This window comes from Ziziphus jujuba, chromosome 7, assembly GCF_031755915.1.
Source record: "Ziziphus jujuba cultivar Dongzao chromosome 7, ASM3175591v1".
Lineage (NCBI taxonomy): Eukaryota > Viridiplantae > Streptophyta > Magnoliopsida > Rosales > Rhamnaceae > Ziziphus > Ziziphus jujuba.
In genome coordinates this window covers 18,121,579-18,147,585 of record NC_083385.1, presented here as the reverse complement: position 1 = coordinate 18,147,585, position 26,007 = coordinate 18,121,579, and the positions used below count along the sequence as shown (strand labels likewise).

The 26,007-nt window shown below is 32.0% G+C and overlaps 3 protein-coding genes across 7 annotated transcripts; all 3 read right to left on the bottom strand.

Moving 5' to 3' along the window:
* Positions 1-6,707: 6,707 nt before the first annotated feature.
* LOC107425433 (uncharacterized) lies at positions 6,708-11,748 on the bottom strand. Its single transcript, XM_048479245.2, has 4 exons — positions 11,375-11,748; positions 11,222-11,282; positions 10,962-11,106; positions 6,708-7,137 (listed from the first exon to the last, which is right to left on the bottom strand). Exons 1-4 carry the CDS (start codon positions 11,577-11,579, stop codon positions 6,886-6,888), a joined length of 663 nt encoding a protein of 220 aa, XP_048335202.2. The 5' UTR covers positions 11,580-11,748; the 3' UTR covers positions 6,708-6,885.
* Positions 11,749-15,104: 3,356 nt separating this feature from the next.
* On the bottom strand, positions 15,105-18,925 carry LOC107425431 (probable glucan 1,3-beta-glucosidase A). 5 transcript variants are annotated; one of them, XM_048480007.2, is made up of 9 exons: positions 18,666-18,925; positions 18,112-18,373; positions 17,268-17,450; positions 17,021-17,140; positions 16,683-16,880; positions 16,263-16,588; positions 15,996-16,145; positions 15,555-15,907; positions 15,105-15,423 (listed from the first exon to the last, which is right to left on the bottom strand). In XM_048480007.2, exons 2-9 carry the CDS (start codon positions 18,121-18,123, stop codon positions 15,242-15,244), a joined length of 1,524 nt encoding a protein of 507 aa, XP_048335964.2. In that variant the 5' UTR covers positions 18,124-18,373; positions 18,666-18,925; the 3' UTR covers positions 15,105-15,241. The 5 variants fall into 5 exon arrangements, with proteins under 5 accessions (XP_048335964.2, XP_048335965.2, XP_048335967.2 ...); XM_048480008.2 differs by lacking the exon at positions 18,666-18,925 and adding an exon at positions 17,932-18,035 and having other exon boundaries at positions 18,112-18,518; XM_048480010.2 differs by lacking the exons at positions 17,268-17,450; positions 18,666-18,925 and adding an exon at positions 17,932-18,035 and having other exon boundaries at positions 18,112-18,517.
* A 4,394-nt stretch (positions 18,926-23,319) lies between these two features.
* LOC107425430 (probable glucan 1,3-beta-glucosidase A) lies at positions 23,320-25,776 on the bottom strand. The gene is made up of 7 exons (XM_060818680.1): positions 25,551-25,776; positions 25,287-25,406; positions 24,987-25,184; positions 24,572-24,903; positions 24,296-24,445; positions 23,869-24,221; positions 23,320-23,709 (listed from the first exon to the last, which is right to left on the bottom strand). The coding sequence occupies exons 1-7, from the start codon at positions 25,716-25,718 to the stop codon at positions 23,528-23,530; spliced, it is 1,503 nt and encodes a 500-aa protein (XP_060674663.1). The 5' UTR covers positions 25,719-25,776; the 3' UTR covers positions 23,320-23,527.
* Between the last annotated feature and the right edge of the window lie 231 nt (positions 25,777-26,007).

Here is a 26,007-nt window from a genome sequence, read left to right as displayed (position 1 = left end):
CTATTATTGATAAAAAATATGCCAAAAAAAGTATATATTTGATAAAATTGTTTATTAATTAAAATAAAACAATCATTACAATTACATTATATTTCATAAATATCATCTCAATACTTATACAACTCTTAGATAATTGAAAATTATTAGTATTTTTTTCGTTCTCATTTTGAGATGTGAAATGCGAAAAGTAATTATTAAAATATATATCTCCTTAATAATTTTTATGTAATTATTAATATGTTAACCATAAGGATTTTATATTAAATATAGTTGATATTTAGTATAATATATTATATCATCTTTTTATTTTTAGTTGCTTAATATTATTAATTTAAATGCTATCAATATTAATTTTACATAATATTTTATTTTCATGTTATTATTTTTCATTCTTATATAATCAATTATTTACTTGTAATTATGGGATTCTGATGAATCCATCTTATACAAAATGTATAACAAGTATATACATATTTATTAATGAATAGAATTTATTAAGGATATTGAATTTAATTCATTTTCTTTTATTTATATCATTAAATACTTAAAAATAGATTAAAAGGTTGAAAAAAAACTATTACTAAAGTTAATTTGATAAAATAATTTACTAAACATCAATAATATTTTTGAATTTTTTATATAGAATTAAAAAAATTTCATAAATATTTTCAAATTTTTATGAAAATTTGCATAGAAATTTTTGAAATTTTGAAAGATATTATGAATTTTTTAACTAAATTGTTAAAGATTTGATGTCGATATTTTGACGGAAATTTCCATAAAAATTTTGATAGATACTATAGATATTTTACCAATTTATATTTGAAACCTAAATTTTATTTCGACTATTTAAAAAAATAATTTTTTTAAGAAATTTCAAGAAAATTTTGAATATTTTAAACATTGAGCCCCACCTTGCCCCGTTGCGGGTTATGGATAAATGTGTTTAGAATTGTATGATTACATATTTTATTTTAGATTTTTGAGAGCAAGTTCACGAAGTTTAGCACACATACACACATGCAATTTATATTGTTTTGAAGACTAATTTCGTATCTTGATATTATTTTTGGCATCCAAAATGAGATTTGAGGCATTCTTATAGTAGATTGAATTTAAACCGTTATCTATTAGTGAATATTTATTTTCAAAGCATATGATTTTTTCCTCTTCAAAGAAAAGGCTTGAGGAGCCTATAGAAAAAAGCAGTACAAAGTTAATAAAATACAAAATGTAGTTGAATACGAAAGTAAAAGTACGAAGCAATATCCTTAGGAGCTGGATGTTAATTTGGAATGACTCAAATATCCTCGAGTAGGATTTTAACCTACAACTAGTTACTTAACAATCAATCGCTCACAATTGAGCTACCAAGAAACAACATATATTAAATCTTATAGAGTTCAATTCCCATTTTCAACCCATGACAAATATGAGCTTTAAGTTTTCTTTATAACTCTTGGAACTTCTTCATAATGGCTCCATTCCATGCCTTATTTCATAAGGAACTAAAAAATGGCTCTATTTGATTATAGGTAAATGCATAAGGTAACATAATTGGGAGCTGAATACCAAGTCCAGAATGCAAGAACAATAGTTTGTTGGATTTGTATGGGGTACTTTATGATTTTAATATTTTACTATATTTATAAGATCATAAATGTATTTTTAAATGAAAAATGTTATTTGTCACTATTGGTGAATGATTATTAATGAGATCTATATGTCAAATGACAATTTAAATGGTTATCATTAAATGATGCATTTTTAGAGTTTTTTTTTTATATATATAAAAAAAAAGAATTAAACATCCAAATAAAAATTTTCCACATAAAATAGTGATTATTATCATAATGACCAATAACAAGACTTTTTTTCTAAATCTCAATCTAAATAGATCCTAATAGTAAAAACATAATGGTGTCCTAAAAGGATAACTATTATATTTATAACTCCTTTTATAATCAATATTAACAGTTAGCTAACATATGAAGATTTTATGAAATTTAACTATCAAAATGTTTGGACTTCAAATAGGAATGTCGGCGGAACGAGATTGGTTTTTAAAATTTAATCCTCGTCCTCGTAGGAAATTTTCCATCCTATCCCCACGATTTTCTCCATTTCTTTAGAGGTAGACGGGGATGGAGATTTCCCAATTGAGGATGGGACGGGGCAATATTCCCCGTTTATATTTTTTTTTATAATTGATGTAATTTTTTTTTATGAATAAAATGTAAATAAAATAACTAAAATGTAATAAAAATACAATAAAATACATCAAGGTCTAAATTTATAATTATAATAAAATACGTCCTCAAAAAATATAATATTCCAAATACATAAAATATATTTAAAAAAAAGTAAATATATACGACCGGGTCTGACTGTATTCTTTATTCCTTGGTCTCGGCCTACCCTCAATTCCGGCCTTGAAGATTCATCTCAAGCCCGTCCCACGGTCTCGATTTTTCAAAAGAAAAAACCACCTCATTAGGGATGGTGCATCGTAATTTTCAAAATATGTGAGGTAAATTGTCATTCCTAACTTCAAATGACAAAACAAGAGCAGAAATAAAAAAGTTCATAGGACACACACATGTATAAAAGATAATTCTATAACCGGTAATAGGTTAGTGAAATGTGCTTTACCATAGGTAATAAGACTAGTCCTGGATAAAAAAATTTCAAGATTCATGGATGAGAAAATCGGTATGTACATGAATAAAGCTTTTTAATTTTATATTATTTTATGAATATATAAATAAATATTAGTATGTTGTATGAACCAGCTCCCCATAAGAACAATTTAGTGGCAAAAACTATTTACTGCATGCTAATTTAGGAAACCTTTGTAGTAAATAGAAATTGAAATGACCTAATTAATTTTCTCTAAATCGTTTTTAGGTGAATATTTTCACTTAATCGTTACTGGCCTTATATCATACAAGATTATACATTTTTTTTTTTAATTAGGAAAAAATGGTCTTCCACTAGAATATTTTCTAAAAAGATTTTTTTTTAAAATAAAAAATCTATTCGGGAAAATTATGGGAAAATATTTATAATTGATAAAAAAAAAAGTTGTTATTTTTTAAAATTTTCTTTTATATAGTTTTGTAGTAGGCAGTAGATCATAAAGTTCGAACGACATGAAGCGACAGGGTGTCGGACCCCAAATAAGCAAAGACCTATTGTTACCAAGCTAAGTGACACTCGATCAAAATTATAAGAACGGAAAGAAGTTTGAAAAATAAGAATTAAAGTGAAAAAAAAGTAGAATAGAAAAAGAAAAAAAGAAAGAAGAGAAAAACGAAAGATGCATGCACCTTTTTTTTACACAAAATTATATAAACATCACACCTCAATTTTACACATTTATTTTATTTTATTTTCACTGTCCCTTCTACTTTAAGCCTGCCTTTCAAAAGCTCTTGCTTTCATATTGATGTTTTTATTCTTTTGAAAATCATCCATAGCGCACCAAACTATTGGCAATCCTTTTTTGATGGCAAAAAACTATTGGCTATCTGGTTGTCAGCAAAGTGGACAAGAAGAAATTCTCTTTCAAATAAAGCCCCTTTTCATTTGAGTTAATAAGTTTGCATCCCCCGAGAGTCAGAATTAAAAGCTTTTGGCGTTTTCCCAAAAACAAAACCCAAAAAAAAAAAAAAAAAAAAAGAGTTGATACAATGTCAATATATATATATATATATAAATATATAAATATATACAATTCTCTATAGAGAACATCAAGTAGAAAATGTTTGTGCACCTAAAAAATTTATATAGGATTTGGTGATAAGAAAAAAAAAAAATCATATATATATATATATATAAGAGTTGATATGTTGACATACAAATTAGATTGACATTTAAGTTAATAACTTTAAAATTACAAATCTAATTTGAAATGTGGCAATCTAGCTAGTAATTATATCAATACATGTTTTCCATTATGAGTTGCAAGATAGTTTTTGTATTTGGAGATCAAATATGTATACAATTTTCCTATTTATTATTATTAACGGTGATTATCAATTTGTATGATAAATTTTAATTAAAATATTTAATTTTATTATTTTTTATTCTAAAATAAAAAAATAAAAATTTTAATTATAATCATTTAAACTACCATTTAATATATAAATCTTAGTAATAATCTTTCAATAATGATAATAAATATTATTTTTCATATATATATATATATATATATATATAACCTTTAGACATTATTCACCATTTGGGATAATATCTCCATGTCTTAATCATGCCTGAAACTAACAAATCCGTTTCTGTCAATTTAAGATTTTCCCGTCCAAAAAAATAAAAAAATTATATATATTATTTCGTATCACGTAATAAACATCTTGTTGAGGTCTATTATTAGTACCTAGAAAATCACAGGACAAGCAGGCCACCGTCTTGGTTCTGTCATCCCTCATTTTCGATATATTATTTTATTTATTTTGGTTATTATATTGATTTTGAGCAATTATTATGAATACTTTGTCTCAATTATTGTATCGTTGTCTATAATTTGTCTTTCATAAAATAGAAAAACAAAAGGAAAAAAGAAATCGGTTTTGATGACATAAATACCCAACCAAGCTGTACAATATTACTGTAAATGATTAAAAAAAAAAAAAATGAAGAAAAGCTGTGTCGTACGGTCATCGGGTGGACCCACAAGCGTGATGCCCAAAACCATATTTTACTAATGGTAAATCCTTTCCAAAATTAATTAATTAATTATTTTTTATAAAGAATTTTTTTTATATCGGCAAGTACTTTTGTAGTATCACTGTCATCTTTCATTATTAATTAGATTATTAAAACATTATTTAAGGCATTGGTGGTCCCCATGTTTCCCACGAGTGCTTCCTCCTAAAAGTTGGACTGAACTCACCCCGTTCGATCAATTGTTCTAGAAGTTTGATCCAACGGTCAGAATAAAAGGAATTAGAAAAATACCAATCAAATCAAACTTGTGGAAGTGATTTCAATTCAATGCTCTAAAATCACTTTCTAATGGGCCCCTTTTCTCTGTGCAGAACTTGGAAGAAGTTAATAAGTTGGTGTCCTTCTTTTTAAGGTGAAATAATAAGTTGGTGTCCTGGATTAATAAAAAGAAAAAAGAAAAAGAAAAAAAGATTCAAAGTGATGTACTTAGTGCCCCTTTTCTGGATTCAAGATTCCACTCATAATCCTCTCCAGATGGAAAACAGTATCATTCAAATTCACTGTTTGATGGGAGCATAATTTCTTGTTAATCCTGCTTAGTTCTTGATAAAGTTTGTAAGAGGCTGTTTCCATGACTTTGAGTTCAAATTCTCATACTTTTAATGGAAAAATATATAAAAAAAAATCCATTTCTTACTAATTAATATTTCAAAAGCATCATAAATTAAACTAAATGGTACTTTAAAGTATGAGGCCAAGGCCATATTTGGTATAACTTTTGTAACGTTGTTTTGTTGAAAAACTTTAGGCATCTAGAAGAGTTCAAAACCGAAACAAATGTAGAAGCAAAATTTGTAAATAGAAAGAATCAAAGGTTATCCCAAGCAATGCGTGAAAAATCATGTTCATTAATTTTGACCAAGGACTCCAAATTATGTGACATTTCCTTGTTACCCTTATCTTTTTGCATTTGTTTTACCAAAATAGCAACAGCCTTTACTTCAATCTAACCCCAAAACACAAGAAATTTCAGAGTTTCAGATGGGATAGCGACCACCATACCAAATAACAGTACCAAAACTGTCCAACTCGACCGTGAATTTTATACTTGCGGTAGGATAAGGATAACAAGATTTTTTTTTTTTTTGGAAGCATGCTTTCTCAACTTTTCACTGTATATATGAATGTTACTATCATCTTGGTAAGCATAGCATAGTGCGCAAAACAGCTTACGTCTTCAAGGAAAAAAAATAAAAGAATAAAAAAATAAAAAACAGTAGTGAATGAATACCTAAGCAGACAAACAAAATAGAAAGTGATGTATTTACCCAAACAAAATTAAAAAAAAAAATAAGAAAGAGATGCTCAAAGACTTGCAAAAAGCACAAAAAATGTGCGGTCTGTAGAAGATGTTATACATATTTTTTTTTCAATGTAGTTGAGAGAGTCATAATTGATGTTTCCTACCAACCCAAAAGTTGAGAGGGACAAGGGTTGTGGGGGACTAGAATGGCTGCATTAAAAAGGACACAGTCACTCTCTTATGTCATCCCCCATTCATTCACTCCCACCACTACCCATTATTATGTGCAAATCTAAAAGCTATGTTCCACTCATCAGCTACATCATTGGGGGCCAAATGCAATTACTCTCTCTTCCACCAATTGTACCTCTACAACACCTTCTTGCTTTTCACTCTTTTGAAAACAAAATCCTTAGACTAAACCAAAAAATCTCCATGAAACATGCTATGTTTGATTTTGAGGATCTCATTGCAACCAAGGAAATCATAATACTATGAGCTGGTTTGATGTTAAGTTAGTTGTGCATGATTTAAACAAATGGGATCAATCTTAAAACTCGGAATTCCATCCAAAACTTAGATCTCCTACCCCAGAAAAGTTCTTAATGAACTATATAGTTTAGATGGGTAAAAAGTGCTCTGAAACTTATAATATTGATGTGGCTTCAGGTCCAAGGATCAATCTTATTTTGAAAGGCAAAATACATCGAAAATGGTAGTATATACCAAATATTTCTTTTACGGATTTTCATTACTCCCTCCCTATTTTTCAACATTGGTGTATTTAAATTAGAGTTCAATTGCATAACTCATCGACAAATAACAAAAACTTCCTGAAAATATGATAAGATAAGCAAAGAAAAAGGAAGCAAACTTCTATAGAAAACACATCGAGGGTATCATTCACTCCCAGTAGCCATCAAGAACTCACCTTCACATACCACCTCACCTCCAACGTATGCTTTTCCTTCCATCTTTGCTACTCCAAACCGCTTTTGTAACTTGACAAGTGTCATTCTCATAACTAAAGTGTCTCCTGCAATCACAGGCTTTCGAAACCTCACTTTGTCAATTCCTGCGAAGAAGAAGTTTTCACGAGAACCTCCAACTTCAGGTTGCAGCATAACCAAGCCTCCAACCTGAGCCATTGCCTGGACCCGTAAAACTTTCATCAGTACTCACCACAATGGCCTGGGCCTTAAACATTGTAATACTGTGTTTGATAATGACTTGAATTATAGAACTGTGCACAATGACTCGAACTCTTTGGTAATACTGTGATTAACTCATCAGTACTTATCGCCGCATTCACAAGTCAACCAAGGCCAAATCCTAAAGCAAAAGCTACATATTTACAATGTAAATCTAGTAAAAATGTTGCTGGTGGCGTTGTTTTCAAATAATTAAATTAGATAAAGCAGCATCTCTTGGCTAGTGATGGACCAAATGTAAAAACAAAGACAAAAAAACTTTCGTCCTTCCATGTGCTGTTATCTGGAGACTAGTCTATTCACATTGCATATTCTCCTTTCTCTTTTTTGTTTTCTCTATTACAAAATTTCTTGCTTTTAGCATGATTGATGGCTCAATAAGCAGTTATGCTGATGAAATGTGAACTAATACCTAAAGGAGCTAATATAAATCACCAAACAATGAAACAGATTGAAATTAAATAGACCGAGAAACAAAAATGAGGGCAGTGGGAGACCAGCGAACTTTGGACAAGTTTACTGAGCATGCTCAAAGAGTAGAGAAAGATCCTCACAATCAAAACCCAAAATGAGATGGAAAAGGTACTATAAAATAATAGCAGCATAACTGAAAATTTCAATCAAAATAAGCAAAACAAAAAATTGTTTATTGTATTCAGAAGTCAGAACATCATATGTTATATTGAAAGGAAAGAAGAGTCATGTAAACTAAGTTAAATTTCCTTGACTGTATTTCCTCCACCACCATCTTTCATATAGACGTATAAGAGGTCAATTGTCCCCTTCTGATACAAATTGCATTGCTGCACACTAAAGTCTAGACATCCGGAAAGGAATAAAATATTATTGTTTGTTGACCTTAACTTAATAGTTAAGGAAAGCAAATTCTGTTTCACCCAGTCGAAGTGGTCCAAAGTCCATCCCACACCCACCATAGTGAGAAATAGAATACCCAATAAGTGATAAACCAATTAAATATAGCAGAAGTTGAAATCATGGTCTTGTACATGGGGCAGAATAGGACATAACTATACCATGACATTATAGAAGGTTCCACAACATACTTCTAAGTGAAATTGGAATTTAAAATAATAAAATAATGATGAAATCCCACCTCTTCCCTCCAAGTAGGTAATAACCTTTAATTTGGTTTGCATTTTTGTTCAATGCAAATGGTAAGAAGATATAAAGTAGTTGGATTGTTGAACTAAGCCTAAACTACCTAAAAAATCAAAATCAGAACCACGTACAAGAATTTTGGATTCAGAGCTTTTAAGTGCGTCCGGAGTAAACAGTAAGTGTCAAGAAAATTATGTTATTCAAAACATAAATCTAACTTCTCTGGTCTCTTGAGAAGTTAAGCCCAAGACAAAAACAAGGTATAGTCCTTCAAGGCTACAGTTCTAAACCCAAATTCTCATAATAAAGTAAGTGAAAACATTGTCCCTACAACAACAGCCTAGTTTCAAAGCAAAGCCAGTATTTTCTCTTGCAATTATCCCAAGTTTGAATCCCACCACTCTATATATCAAACATAATAATAAATATTACCCCTTGAACCCTATATTCAAAATCAAACCTTGAATCAGACCTTATGTCCAAAATAAGCAGCACCATGTCCACTGATATTGTCAAACTAGGTTCCCCTTCAGACATCTCAGCCACAAGATAAAAGCACCTTAGTAATGGTTCCATTGTATATCTGAGAATAACTAATTACATTTTTGTTCAAAAGCACCATATGGTAAAATCACTGATTTAATTGACCAAGAACAGTTGCAGAAAGGTGAACAGGAGAATATGAGTTCTATTCCCAGCTTGTTTATAAATAAATAACCCCTAAATTTCCATTTTAGTAAAAAGATTTCGCAAAATGTCCTGTTATATCAGTTGAATTAACTTGGGTTGCATTTGGATTTATAAACTTGAAATAAAAGATTTCAACTAAACTATGCAGTAATGTATTATTAACATAAAGTGTCAAAAGGCATTACAGTACAAACATTTTATGATAAACTGAGAAGAAAAACTGTATTCAAGTGATTTGGAAAATAAATATTGAAAAGACACTCTATGAAAGTATATGAAACCTAACCTATTATAACCAAGCAAATTTCACAAGTAAAATTTCATGAACATTAAAATTTAACAAATTTAAGAGATCCATTAAATGGTTGCAAAATTCAAATTTAAATCGCTCCCTCTAAAATTTCACAAATAAAAACACAACATTAGCATTTCTTTGGTTCAGAAATCTAAGGGTTAGGGCAGTGCTAGTAAAACTGCCTGAAAGCTCCACGGTTCCATCACTAACCACGGTATCGAAAGCAAAGAACTTGAAATTCAACATTCTTCACAAACCTACAAAGTATTCTAGTTTGAAAACAGAATCTCTTTTTGGACATGGAAGATTCACAAAATAATTCAAATTTTGAATTCTTGCTCTAATTACAAATCCTAACACCATATTAGAGTTTCGTTGGTTCAGAAATGCAAGAGATTGGACCAGTTAATCTAGTGATAGTGGAACTACCTAAAAGCACCATGCCTCCATTATCAAGCAAGGTATCATAAAGCATGTCTAAGAACTTAAAATCCAAAATTCTTCCCAAAAGCACAAAATTAGAGTTCCCTTAGTTCAGAAACCAAGGGGTGGTTAGTGTAGTGCTAGTGAAACTACATGAGAGCTCCATGGTTCCACTAGTAACCAAGGTATTGAAAGCACATCACTGAGAACTTGAAATGCAAAATTCTTCCCAAACCTACAAAATCCTAGTTTAAAAACAGAGTTTCTCTTTTCAGACATGGAGTGGAACGACCAGGAAGAAGAGAACCAAGTAATAAGAATGCTTGAATAGCTTGTATTATGATGATTACACTAGATAGAGGCCACTCTTTATGTAGGAATATGGTTATAGTTGCAGAGATTAAGATCTACTATAATCAAGCTAAGCAAGATACTTATGCCAGTAGCTAAAACTAAGGAATAACACATTTGACCCAAGAAAACTTCCCAATCTCCAATTCTTTCCTAATCCATTTGTTGACCCTTGATTTCTTCTGATTGCACATACATCAAGCGATTTCCGGCGGTAACATTAAGGATTCACAAAAAATAAATATTCAAGTCCTTGCCTCTAATTGACAGATCCAAGCACCACACTAGAACTTCCTTGGTTCAGAAATCCAAGGGATTGGGTCAGCTAATCTGGTGCTAGTGAAGCTACTTGAAAGCTCCCAAGTCTCCACTATTACATGATGCATCATAAGCATATCCAAGAACCTGAAATCCAAAATTCTTCCCAAACCTACAAACTATTCTGGCGTCAAACCTGATTTTCTCATTTTGGACATGGAAATGATGAAGTAAATCTCCAAATCATACTCCCACGATTTGAACCAAACAACTATGTCCCTACTCCGTCATGCCCTTTTAACTCCTTGACTTAAAAGTGTACTTCCCCAACTAGCAAAGAGTCAATTTACCTTCTACCAGTTGGTGCAAAGTCTTTGAATGAGCAAAGAAATTCGTTTTCAGTTATATTTTTCAAGCATTGCCAATGCCACTAATCCTTTTCAACAAACCAATCTGGCGACAATGACATACCGGCTTTGTTTTCTTCTTAATCAACCATTTTTGCGCTACAAATTATGGGAAGCTATACTAATTAGCTGTGAAAATTAGCTAAATCCTCTAATTACAAATTTAAATAAGCTGAATGCTATAGTTTGTAGATAGGAAATGAGTCAAAGAAATGCAGTACCTCGACCATAAGAACACCAGGCATAATAGGCCTCTCGGGGAAGTGGCCTGGAAAGAAGTTATCATTTATAGTCACATTCTTTATAGCAACAGCTGAAACCCCTGGATTATATTCAATCACTCTATCTACTAAAAGGAATGGAAACCTATCACAGCAAAAATCACACCCCACAATAAAAATTAAAAAGAAAATGATTTAAAAAAAAAAAAAAAAAAAAAAAACGAAAACAAGAAAGAAAAATCGTGGAAAAACACACTCACCGGTGAGGCAAGATTTCTCGTATCTGATTAATATCCATAACCGTAGGAAATGCTGGGTACTCTGCGAAGACCATGATATAGTTGCTTCGTCAAGACAGAGAAAACGAAAAAAAAAAAAAAGAATGCGTGAGAAAACAAGGTATAAAAGATTACTCTTTTCGATGGGTATGTCTTTGCCGGCGTCTTTTGATCCATTCAGACAACAGAGTGCTACGAGATTAGGTTGGCGGCTGGATTTAAGAGGGAAAGAAGAAGATCTTTGGAGAGAAAGAGACATTGGAGAATCAAAAAGCTTTCTGGGTCGGTCCAGAGACCGAGCAGGGGTGAGAGAGGAGAGGGAATTCGAGCTGGCTGCCATTGTTGAAACAGAGAGGGAGCAGAGAGAGAGAGAGAGACAGAGGAAGAGGGAAAAAGAGGGTGGTTTAAGTTGGTGAACTACTTCTCACTTGTATTTTCTGCTCTCGAAAGCTCTCAAAAGAAATAAAAGACTAGCCCATGTCCATCTGGCGTCAAGTGGGTCTGTCTAAATTGGATTTTCTTTAATTTTTTTGTTAGTTTATAGAGTTTGGAGAGGAAAATAATGACCAAGCCCATGACGTTTTCTTTTATTCTCTCAGCCACTGGTTAGAATTTTGCACTAAACTCTCACTGTTTCGAATGAATTGTTTTAGCTTTTGGTTGGTGTTTCTTATCTTTTGTGCTACTTCTGGGTACTTGTCAGTACTGTATAATTTTCATGTTTTTCAGCATAATATTAGCAGAAAACAGTGGGAGAATTCAGATTGATGTTGACTTGGAGTGAAAAGGTGTATTGAGTTTGGCACAATGGGCTGACATTGAAGTCCATGGAAGGTTGGAAAGCAGAGATTTCCTTGAAGGACATGGCGACCCTTTTCTGGTAAGTAATTGAGAGTTCAGTATGGTTGTTTAATTAGTATATAAAGTGCTATTACTTTTGAAACCGACCATAAGTTGCTTCAGTTTTGCTTGAAAATACAAATAAAGATGAGTACTTTGAAGGGTTCTAGTGGTATATATTGTGTAGACATCACAAGGTATTTGCAGCTAAGAATGGCAATCTTTCATCTCCATTATTATGATTATTTTGACCATTTCTTTGATATATGCTGAGTTAGGGCTGTCCAAGGTTTGTAGTCAGCATGTATGGTTTGCAGAAAATTATTTGGCGAAATTTTTTAGCAGAGTTTTTACATAACCTGATAAGCTTTAACAGAAGTACTACAACATAGTTAGCACTTAAAATTTAGAAACGTAATGTGCCAAGATCAGTAGCCTGCAGAAATTTAAGTATGAGAAATAAACTTCCAGGCATATGAAGAGAACGTTTTCATCTAAAATCAGAGGTTGTTTATGATTGAAGCAATAGGAAACTAGTAAACTCTGGAAATCAAAGCTTTATTCTCTATCATCCACCTGAGACTCCAATGGTGGGATGCACACTTATAAGGCCAATATGCAAGCCCATAGACATCTCGTTGAGCTTTTGCAAAATTCTGGTCGTCTTCAATTGCTCTTTTGACTCTTCATTGCTGCAGTCCATTCCCCTAAGCATTTTCCATCCCCATAAGCATCCAGATTAATAACAATCTTATCTTGTATGTGTATAAATCTTTTCTTAAATGAATTTGCTTATGCCATTGATCAATTGGATTCCTAGCTAAATCTGTTTAAATACTCAAGAGCTTAGTAGTGGGTATTAATTTCATGAAATGAAATAGCGTTAGACAAATCTTGAGTACGGAACTAAGACCAGAGAACCAAGGATATAGAATACTGGACCAACCTTTTAGGGAAGATAGGTAGATTGATGGATTTTGAACTTAGCAACAAAACAAAGGATGCCATTCGATGTAGTCACAGCACTGACACTACAATTTTGTTCATTGTTATGCAAGTCAATGTTCTGTTGCACATTCATGTTCTTGAACTTGTATGTGAAGGGGTAATATAAATGCATGTCAATGATTACATTTTTTAGGCTTCCAGCGAAGGACAGTTGCTTCTTTGGGTTGACACCTTCCACCCAGTCTATTTGATAAAGAAGACATAGCCACTGGAAGCTACTTTCTTGAAGCATCATACCCATCTTTATAATATTTTACGTAGTCCTCTAGAATCATGCCACTCATGCCTTGTGCAAGAGGTTCATTCATCAACTCAATTTCTATGAGACTTGGATGGTTAGCATATTTGCTGACAATCAGAAAAGATGTTCTCATTAGGAGCAATGATACATAATAATGAATTACACGACGACTGCATCTGTAGCAGGGAATTCATGAACTGTTTTTCCAAAAGTTAGAGAGACAAAAAAAAAAAAAAATAAAATAAATAAAAAAAAATAAAAAAAAATAAAAAATCTGAGCAAACAAACTGGAAATATTGTATACGTTAGTTTCCAAGAAGGTTAAGATTTCATCAAATGTACACAACTTTGCTGTTAGGAAGTCTATGACTGCCACTGTATCTTTTACGTTTTCTGCTGCCCATCCCAGATATCCATCTCTAGGTCTGCTGTATTCATTTCCATTTTGTGAGCCTTGTACTTTGTGAAGATCTACAATGACCTTCGTACCGAATGTTCTGCTCAGAAATATCATCACTTTCGTTTGTTTTGTGTAGAACATGTGATGCATAATATATTGTGGAGAATAAATTGGTATTGCCTCTTTGATAGCAAGCAGGGCTAGCTGGTACTTACTGTGCCCATATGATAGCATTTTCCAAGACTTGCAAGGCCCCCCACAAAGGGTCTTGATAGTCTTGGACCATGTGCTATCCACCATCCAACTGGAATACTGACGGCATCTAAACCATTTGTTGACATGAATCTGAAGTCATCTTCCATGATGTAGGTGTTTCCAATCATCCTATAATTCATATTTGTACTTCATATATGCTTGACTACTATAATACTGACTTTGAATTTGTGTATAAACTTTACTTGCTTAACTTTCTCAAACTGAAAATTGCTGCTCTTGTGAAGGAACTCTTCCCTGAATGACTTGAGAAGCTTGATCTGGGCCATGCCCATTTGTGATTTGGTATTTACCTTGCGATATCTTGTCCTTTATTATTGTCATCTGGGAAAGAGATGGATCATTGTTTTCTTAGCTTGAGCCTTCATAATCTGCTGTTACTAGTTTTTCTGGTTTTGCCTAATTATAACAAACAGAAAAAACAATGATGTATGCTAGCTAGCAGCTGTTCTGGTACGAGTGAGAAGTAGTTAACTTAATTGCCTAAATAATCAAATCTTGTTAATCAAATTTGTCATGGGCAATTAAACAGATCATAGGACCAGTACAATTAAACTATAATTTCCTGCATTGATGTGTCATCTGACTTTCTGCTAACTAGCAAGTAAGGCTTTGTATTCAATGAAACCAGTATGCCGATGATTGATATCAGATATAGAATATGCTTGTACCCAAACATCACGAAGAAGAAAAAATCTTCAGTCAGGAATAGGTACATGCACAAGCATCATGAGTTTTAGAAACATTTTTTAATTTCATTGCTACTTTGAGAGAAGAAAAATTGATTTTACTGGACTTCAGATTTTTCATTTATCTCCATATATTTTAATCCTCATTTCCAGAGTATAGCCCATGTACTAAAAGTGGCTTTTATTAAGTTATGATAAATTTATACAGAAGCCACTTTGTAATTTATCATAACTTAATAAAATACTAAAATCTTATATTGATGAATTTTTTTTTAATTTTTTTAATTTTTTTTTTTTTTTTGGTTCCAAGTAAATAAACCCAGAGGGAATCTAGCACTTTTTATTTAAAAAAAAAAAGAAAAAAAAAAGAAAAAAAGAAAAGAAAAGGTAGCCTGACAATATAATACTTATTCCTGAAAAAAAAAAAAACTCTACTTTAAAGCTTTACTAAAACAGAGACCAAGTATACAACTGTAGCATAAGGTCTACATTATTCATTGGGACGAGAAATACAAGGAAATTGATTAGTATAAATGTATAATGGGACTGATTCAGAGCGTTATATAGTTATTCTCAATCATCCACTTGAGGCTCCAGTGGTCATGGTCACAATTATATGCCCAGTATGCCCATCCAAAACTTGCGCCTCCGTAAACATCTAATTGAGCTTTTGCAAATCTTTGGTAATCTTCCTTTGATGCTCCATTTATTGCCCATTCCGCAGTCCATTCACCTTTATACGTACACACAGCTTTTTCCATATGAGCTTACCACATTTGAATAATGAAAAATATTTGACCATATACATAAAATAGCATGCTTATTGTAATAACATTGAAATTAGATTTTGACCATTAAACTTACCAACAAATACAAGGGGTCCATTGGATGTGGTGACAGCGCGGAGATCAGAAGATCGTTGATTATAAATGAAATCGATGTTCTGTTGAACATCCAAGGTCTTGAAGAAATCTGAATATAGGTTGTAGTAATGAACATCAATAGCTACTCTACTGAGGCCTCCTGCAAATGACAGAAGCTCTTTGGAATCTGCAGGTCCCAATCTGTTTGATAAAATGACATAAGCACTAGATGTGTATTTCCTCACTGCATCATAACCAGCTTGGTAATACTTTATGAGGGTCCCTAAACTCACTCCTGGTGCAAAAGGCTCATTCATTAGCTCTATTCCTGCAAGGCTTGGATTATTACCATATCTGCCATGTATAAGAGATTCGATATATTATTGCCAAAATTTACCAAATTTTCATACATGAATTCTGGAAATTCTTTAAGAGCTGAAACCTTTGGGCTAGAAAGTCTATGACATCCACAGTATCCTGAATGTAGGAATCTCCCCATTCCTGGTATCCATCTCTTGTACCACTATGATCATTGCCATTTTGTGAACCTTGAACCGCATGAAGATCTATGATTACCTTCATCCCATAATTTCTGCATATGTTTTTCAAACAAATAGTTAATAGGGTTTTCATTTCTGGGTTTGATCCTATTTAAATTTTTGTTGCTTATATCTATATATATAAATATATATACAGAGCAGTACTTAACTGTGCCCATGTAAAAGCATTGTCCAAGAAGTTCACGGATCCCCCAACAAATGGCAATGGTGGTGCTGGATCTTTGGCAATCCACCAACCAACGGGAATCCTGACGGCATTCAATCCGTTTTCCGATAAGAATCTGAAATCATCGGCGGTGATGTAAGTGTTCCGGTGCTCCTCCAAGACTTGAGATGCTCTGTCTGGACCATAACCATTTGTGATCTGGTATTCACCACCCAACATGTGTACAATTGTCATTATAAAGACTGAAGGATTATCATCTTCCCACCCACTATCTTGATAGTCTGCAGTGACTTGCGTCTCTGATATTGCCTAATTACAAGAAGACCGACAAGAAAAAAAGGCAAAAGTTTACCAATTACCATGACAATGATTCAAAAACAGGGGATGATAAAAGAATAATTACCTGGAGGTAAAAACCGTTGCTGGCTTTAATCCGAACTCGATATGGATCATCATATTTTCTTTCAATCTGGAATGTTTCGGTGCTTCCAGGTTCGTTTGTTTCAGCTACTATATCCACTCCTAGGCCTTGTTGTGACAATCCCACAAACTGTTTGTTAAACACCCGAAAGTTGAAAGTATTCTCATTGATCCTCCACAACTACATGATCATAAATCAATGTGTAGGACAATTAAGAAAAAAAGATCGAACAGGAAGAAGATAAATGAATCATCAAATGGGGTTTTCAGAAAGTAGAAAATTTTGTGTTGAATTAGTTAGATTGAGAATTAGTAACATGCCCTGAAAGTTTCCCAAGTAGAAGCTAAGGGTCGGTTGGCAACCACAGTGGCTTCTCCACCATTTTCTGCGCATATATACTTCTGCAACTTTGTTGATGTGAATTGAACTTGGGTCCCATCCTATTAAAACATCAACCCCCAAAGCTTTAGATTTTTTTTTTTTTTTTATCATCAATTAGATTGCAAGAGATCACTTCACAAACAACAGCAAGAACAATAATATATACAAAGTAGATTGGGGCATTACCAAAAGATCATTGTTTGGTATTCCATCAAAGAGAGAGGGTTTCATCCAACCCTCTGTTACAAGCCAATTCCCTAAACTCACTGCTTTAAATGGTTGAGCATAAACAACCCAACACAGATAGAAGACCAAGACAAATTTCAGGTGATGAACAAAGCGTGCCATTTTTGCACCATGCGTCTTCCTCTGATATATTATATATATATACATGCATCATTTGACAGATATATGTCATATATTCTCGGGAATCATCACGTAATCAACTAACCTCATCTAAGATTGGCTTTATTATTATTATTTTATGGTGATAAGAATATATTATATATATATATATGATTACCTAATTCATATCTTTTATTGAATACATAAGTTAATAAATTACCTAATGTATTTATAATTAGATACGCATTAGACACTTATCAAAAAATAAACACCTTCTTTCACCATAATAGTTTTGTGTGTGTATATATATATATATATAGATCATCACGGACATAAGAATAATACTTTAAGAACAAATAATTCATTTCAACAAGAATCCAATTCCAATTCAGAAAGAGGCAGAGTGGTACCCTACACTTCAAAGTTTAGGATGGCTCTGCGGACTAAAGCATCAACTTTCGCATCCACCAATTAAACGAAGAAGAAAAAAAGAAAAAAAACTTACTTTCATTAATTATTTCCACACTTTGAGGTGATAAGTAGGGATTTAGAATCTTCTTTGCCATCTTGGTGTCCACGTACGTCATTTGAAAAATTGTAGCAAATAGTCTAAAAAAACTAAGTGGAAAAAAGAGTAATAGTTTTTTAAAATTTAGCATTTTGTACTTATATAAAAGGGTCATACCATGTCGGCCATGTCAGCTGGTGCTACTTTCAATAACAAAACGCCATGCGTTAGAGCGAATTGCAGGAGTAGCCTCTACTCGACGGAAAAATTTCTAGTACTCCCGGAGTACTCAGGACTCACAACTCCTTCATATCATTGGATGCCATGTGGGAAATCTTTTCATGTCAGATAACTCTCGCCTTTCTCTTACAACCGGCTACCGGCTCTTTCTCTTTCTCTTTCTTTTTCTTCTCCTTCTCTCTCATACCTAAACCCTTCCCTGTTGCTCAAAAAAACCAAAGTCAAACCAGATCCTCAATCTTTCAACAATGGCAAAATGGAACCACTCAAATCACTCGTTCATAAAATAGCAAAATAGAATAATAGATAGATGAACCCAAAATAGAAAAAAAAAAAAAAAAAAAAAAAAAAGAAGACAAAATTGAATTTGAAAAATGTCCAATGATGAACTTGTCCTCTAGGCTTAAATGACTATTCAATTTGCTTTTTATTTTTTATTTTTTTATTTTTTGGGTTAAAGTCATGGTCAATCCTAGCAATAAGAGACCAACTTTAATAATGATGAACAGATATATGCCAAAAGTTGTTGATGAGAGATGGGTCTAGATTTCAAGCAAGCTGCCGAAGAGAAAGAATAAAAAAGAGCACTATTTGCAATTTTTGTTGATGAAGGGAGTTGATCCTTTCACATTCTTGGTTTTTGATTAAAGGAAGTTGGTGGTGGTTTCAACTTTTGGTGATGAAGAGTTGTTGGTTCCATATTTTGGTCTGCTACAGATTCTTCTGTATCGAAAGAGAAGAAGGGGAGGAGAAGAAGAGAAAAGAGGAGAGAGAAAGTGCCAGTTTTGAAAGAGAGAAGAGAGGGCTGATGTGTTATATGACGTGGAAAATAAACCACATGGCATGAATTGATATGAAGGAGTTGTGAGTCTGAGAACTCCGGGAGTACTTGAAATTTTTCCCTACTCGACAGAGTAACCTTGCAAATACTTATAAATGATTTGACTCTTTTAATTAATTATGGTCCCAATTAAAACCATTTTTACAAATTTATTAAGTAAGATAATAAGTTACAAAATAAGTATAAATAAACTTTACACTTGTCTTTTTATAAAAAAAACTAAGAAAACTTTGTACTGTCTTCTTTATTGGATGTCTAATCAATTTAACAGGCGAATATCTAGAAATTATGGGTGGAAAGAAAATATACATAATGGTGTAAGTGGGCATATATCCTGAAACTTTGATGGAAATTAAGAAAATATGGGACATGGTTCATTAATCGGTCCCAAAATAATTTTGTGGAAGAAATTAAGAAAAATAAATGAAAGTTTTCCTTAGTTGACAGTTGAAAGTTGATTCAAAATTTTGCAAGTTACTATATTGATGTTATCATCTTCTTACAAAGCCAACAAAAACTTTGTACTATATTCTTTATTATTATTTTTTTTGAAATGTACTATATTCTTTTTTTTTATTCTTTATTAAACGTGGATGTCTAGTCGATTAACAAGTAAATTCATATAAAATTAAGGATGATGATACCGGCGGTGATATTGAATTTACCAATTGATACGACTTCTACCTATTGGAAAAGGTCACATTTTTACTTTTGGGACAAGAAAGCTTTTTTTTGGTAATTTTTGGGACAAGAAGGTTGCATGGATTAATGAAGGTATAGTAAATTTTAACTTTTTCTTCTTTTTTAAGTAATTGTTAATTATGGTAATTTTGAAATTTGCAAAGAATTTCTTTGGTATCCACCTTTTTTTATTTTATTGTGTTCCATCTCTTTTTTCTTATAGGAACCCAATTAACGAATAAATAAATAGATTATATATCAGATTTAATCTCCTTGCATTATTCCCATCTTTAAAAAAATAAATAAATAAATAAATAAATAAATTGAGAGACAATTATTTTGGAGTTTATGTTTCTTTGGTGAATATTTGAGAATTTATGTTAAAGACATTGTGATATAGAAAATGCTATAACATAAACCATCTTTAGGCGTCTCTTTGCTTGGTACACCCAATTAAGAGCTGTGGAGGCCTTTTACCAGAGGAAATGGTTACTTTTGTTTGGGCTAAGTCAAGAGGAATCCCCTCCACAAAAATAAAAATAAAAATTACAGCTTACAGATTCATGGTCCTGCTGTCCATATAAACAAAATTGCATCACGACTAATAATCTTCCAGATGACCATGTTTTAATGAGAATTTTGAACCCGTTGCCCACCCTGTATATTTTGGTAATTATTTTGCATCCATTTTCATAATCTACCTAGAATTAAGTCTTCGACCTTTTGTAGCAACATCCAATTTTCCACATAAATTCAATTTCCATGTTCACCGATGTATAGAAAAGTACATTATGCTTGGTCTTGCCTTTTTAATTGATCACTCACAAGTGGTATTTTTATATACTAAACTGTATGAGTGTGAATATATATATTTTTTGATAATTACGAGTGTGAATATATATATATATATATATATTTATTATATATATATGAAACAGAAGGTAAATATTATTCATAAAAAAATAAATAAAAATTTATGGTGGGCTCGCGTTTCCACATTATTGTACGTATAAGTCCATAATTATACGTAATCTATTAAAAAAAAAAATTTTGAGTTTTTTTTTCCCCAAGAGAAGTTGTCTATGCCCACCTTACAGAACATGTGCGAATCTACTGTAGTAAAGTTATATATCATGCGGTAGTGGCAAATGTTCAGTAGTCTTGGTCCGGCTTTTGATTCATAGTATTTATATTAATTTTTTTTTTTTTGGGGTAAATAAATTGCATGTTATAATATGCTTTGGCCACTTTATCGGAACAATCTATCAATTTTCATTCTCTTGTTCATTGAAAGATATATTTATTAAAGTTAATTAAGAAGAGGAAATTGGTACGAGTGAAAACTAGTAGTGCTCAATTCATACAACTATAAAAAGAATACATATTTTAAGGAGTTTTTCTAAAGTTTGGATATTCATAGTTTTTTAACGTGTAAATGTTTAAAAAATTAATTTTTTTAAAACATAATCTTCAATATTATTATATAAAAATAATAATTTTTTAAAAAACCATAAGAAAACGTAAATAACTATAGTAAGTAGGGTTCGAATCTCTTTTGCTTTTACTTTAATAAAAAGTATGTACCATCATAAATTAGAATAATACATGTGCAAAGTTACCAATCTATATGGAAGAAAAGCTCTAGCCCTAGCGGAGGACCAACATCGGCCATTAATGGCCTAAAGAGAAGCATAATAAATTAGTATATATTTATATATATATATATATATATATATATGTATATGAAAAATGCTATTACGAAGAAAAGTTGTTCACCATTTGGTCATCCATAGTAACAGCCACGTGTGTGTGTGTGTGTGTGTGTGTGTGTGTGTGTGTGTGTGTGTGTGTAGGAAAGGAATATTGATTTAAAGCCCTATAAATTGATGCTCAATCATGTACCTGAAATTCCAAAGGTCTTCAGCGCACTTCTAAGCCTAGAATGCCCATCGAAAAGAGGCAAGTCCATAAAAAAAAAATTTGGTAATCTTCATCTGTACCTTTTATTGCCCATTGTCCAGTCCATTCACCAACACTTCTCTATGAGCTGCTAATTGCCACATTCTAGTAATTAATCAATAATATTGTGACTTATATATATATATATATATATTAAAAAATATATATGACATATTATATTAAATGTTTAAGATTACATAAAATATTTATATAAAATTGTTTATAAATTATTTTCTAAGAATTGTTAAAACATTTATGAATTGATGGATATATAATAACTAGCCGATATGAAAACTTTCCTATTAAAATCAAAATATTTAAATACCAAATTAAATTATTCGTAGATTTTTTTAATAAAAAAAGTTAACACTAAATTGATTGAGGATTGCATGTGTTATGCAAGATAATAAAATTTTTAACTACAGCTCTACTAAATTATAACATCTTGGTAGTTATAAAATTAATTTGATTCCATTTCTTTAACTATGGAAAAGTCTCACTGTTGTAACTTTAAAATATGCAATGAATTTTTTTTTTAATTTTTTAATTTTTGGATTTTGAAGAAGAAGAACAATGAATTTCTTTGGTATACACTTTTTTTTTTATTTTTTTTTATTTTTTACCTTAGTTTGTTTAATCTCTAAGTTTATCTTATCGGAACCTAATAACATGTAAATAAATATATTAAATCTGCTTGAATTATTTTCAGTTTTTATTTTTGAGAGGTCATTATTTGTTTATGAATCTTTGTTGAATATTACTGGCTTTATGTTAAAAGACATTGTGACATAATAAATGATATACATGAACCATCTTTGGGAGTCTCTTTACTTAGTACACCCGATCGAGGGTTCTGGAGGCCTTTTGCCGGTGGAAATGGATTACTACTCTTCTTTGGGCTTAGTCAAGAGGTAATCTCCCACAAAACAAAATTACACGTTTCAGCATCATGGTCCCGCAGTCCATAAAAAGAAAATTGCATCAGGACAAATAATATTCTAGATGACCATGTGTTAATGAGAATTTACCAAACCCGTTACCAAGTCTGTATATTTTTGGATATTATGTTAAATCAATTTTCATAATACCTAGGATTAAGTCTTTGACCTTTTGTAGCAATATCCAATTTTCCACATAAATTTAATTTCCATGTTCACATTATAGAAACATAATAATGTGAATATAAATGTATATGTATCAGAGTTGATCTCTTGAGAACTATTTTCCAATTTATCCTTGGGAAACATAATAATGTAGCAATAAAAATAGGATCCATAATGGTAATCCATTTGGTTTTACATGTTAATATATATATTTTTTTAAAAAATATCTTTTAGTATTAAAAACTGAAAATGGAAAGGTGATTCTCTATACATGTGCAAGTTCATTATAACAAATTTGTATATAGGTCACGTGTTCATGAGATAAGTTCATTAGTCTTGCTATGGCTTTTGATTTAGTATTTATATTAATTAAGTTTTTTGGTAAATAAATTGTATGTTATATATTTTGGCTAATTTATAGGAAAAATATATCGATTTTCATTTTTGTTCATTGAAAGATATATTTATTAAAGTTAATTAGGAAGAAGAAATGAATATGAGTGAAAACCAGTAGTGCTCTGTGCTAAATGCGTACAACTAGAAGAATACACGTAGTAAGTATATTGTATAATATTTATGAATCTATTTTGTTTTATTTAATAAGTACGTAGTCATCATATATCAGAACAATACATGTTTTGGTTACCATTCTATATAGAAGAAAAAGCTCTATGCTCTAATAGAGGACCAACATCGATCATTAATGGCGTAGACAGAAACAAAAGAGATTAGTATATATTTATGTATATAGTAGGAAAGAAATATTGATTCAAAGCGTTATGTATTGCTTCTCAATCATCCACTTGAGACTCCAATGGTCAAACTGACACTTGTAAGCCCAGTATGCCCATCCAAAAGTGGCACGTCCATAAGTTTCTAATTGAGCCTTTGTAAATCTTTGGTAATCTTCCTTTGATGCACCATTTATTTTCCATTCTCCAGTCCATTCACCTGTATATATAACATTTCTCCATGAGCTTAATAATTACCACACTCTAGTAATTAATCTATAACATTGACCATATACATAAATAAACATGCTTAATTAATCTATATGACCTTTGAACTAGATATTTGATTGAAATATTAAACTTGGTGTTAATTAATTACCAACAAAAACAAGGGGGCCGTTGGATGTTGTGAGCGCGCCGAGTTGAGAAGAACGATCATTGTTAATGTAATCGATGTTCTGTTGAGCATTCATGTTGTTGAACTTACCTTCATAGAGGTTATAGTAATGAACATCAATGACTACTCGAGTTTGGAGGCCTCCTGCAAATGAGAGAAGCTCCTTTGAATCTGCACTCAATCTGTTTGATAAAATGACATAAGCACTTGATGTGTATTTTCTCACTGCATCATAACCAGCTTGGTAATACTTTTTCAGGGTTTCCAAACTCACTCCTGGTGCTACAGGCTCATTCATTAGCTCAATTGCTGCAAGACTTGGATTATTACCATATCTGCGATATATAAGAGATTAGTGAAAATACCAAAAATTACCAATTCAGTAATATTATCTGAAACAACTGAAAACCTTTTTGCCAGGAAGTCTATGACATCCACAGTGTCCTGAATGTAGGAATCTCCCCATTCCAGATATCCATCTCTTGAGGAACTATGAGCATTCCCATTTTGCGAACCTTGAACTGCATGAAGATCTACAATTACTTTGATCCCATATTTTCTGCACATAATATATCCATACAAACACACAAATAATCAATGGGTCGGGTTTTGTTTTAGTTAAAATTAACTAATCTTTCTCAATTTATTAAAAAATTAAATTGAATTGCTATGTATAGATACTAACTCTGCCCATGTAAAAGCATTGTCTAATGCTTTCAAGGAGCCCCCAACATAAGGCTTTGGTGGTGATGGATCTTTGGCAATCCACCAACCAACTGGAATCCGAACGGCGTTGATTCCGTTCGATGAGAGGAATCTGAAATCGTCGTCGGTGATGTAAGTGTTCCAGTGGTCCTGCATCACTTGAGGTGCTCTGTCTGGGCCATAACCATTTGTGATCTGGTACTCACCACGCAATGTTTTGTCACTTAGAACTGTCATACTGAAAACTGAAGGATTACTGTCTTCCCATCCACTACCTTGGAAATCTGCAGTCACTTTATCTTCTGATATTGCCTATTTTAGTTTACAACCAAAAAAATACACACAAAGTTTAACACAATTTTAACAAAGTCAAGACAAATTAATTAGTTAATTACCTGGAGATAACAACCGTTGTTGGCTTTAATTCGAACTCGATTAGAATTGTCATTTTCTTTTTCGATCTGGAATGTTTCGGAGTTGCTGGGATCGTTTGATTCGGCTACTAACCCAGTTCCGCTGCCTTGTTGTGATAATCCCACAAACTGTTTGTTGAATACCCGGAAGTTGAAAGTGTTCTCATTGATCCTCCACAACTGCATGATAAAGGAAGATAAATGAATCATCAAAAAAAAATGTTTGATTCAGGAAATAGAAGAAATTTGTTGAAGTAGTTGATTGAGAGAAATCGAACATGCCCTGAAAGTTTCCCAACCAGAAGCAGAGGTTCTGTTGGCAACCACAATGGTTCCTCCCCCATTCTCAGGGCAGATATATTTCTGCAACTTTGTTGATTTGAATTGAACTTGAGTCCCATCCTGCCAAACATTATCCTAAAAAGCTTTAGATATTTATCTATATTATAATAATAATAATGGTAAACTGGTGATATTGTCAATAAATATTGGATATAAGGTTCACATAACGCATAGTTGATGGGCAGTTCTAGCGGTAAGCAATACCAAAAGATCCTTGTTATGTATTCCGTCAAAGCGAGAAGGTTGCATCCAGCCCTCTGTAACAAGCCAATTTCCTAAATTCACAGCTTTGAATGGTTGGGCAACGGCAAAAGACACTGACCATGACACACACACAACCAACACAAATTTAATGTATACATTACACGCCATTTTTAAGTCTCTTTAGTTTTTCCTCCTCATCTCCAATGTGTAATGCATTATATATATTATATAGGATGAATACAAGTTTGAGAAATTTTTACTTTTATGTGAACCATCAGCTAGTCCACTATTCAGAGAGACCTTCAACACTTCCATCAAGGGCCCCGCTATTCAACACCATGTGGAAATTCACGCGGACATTGTCGGCAACGCTGACAAGATGCTTGTTTACCATGCCGTGTGGCTCGTGAATTTAACAGTATGAACTCCTTTTTTCTATCTTACATAGCAAGTTGAA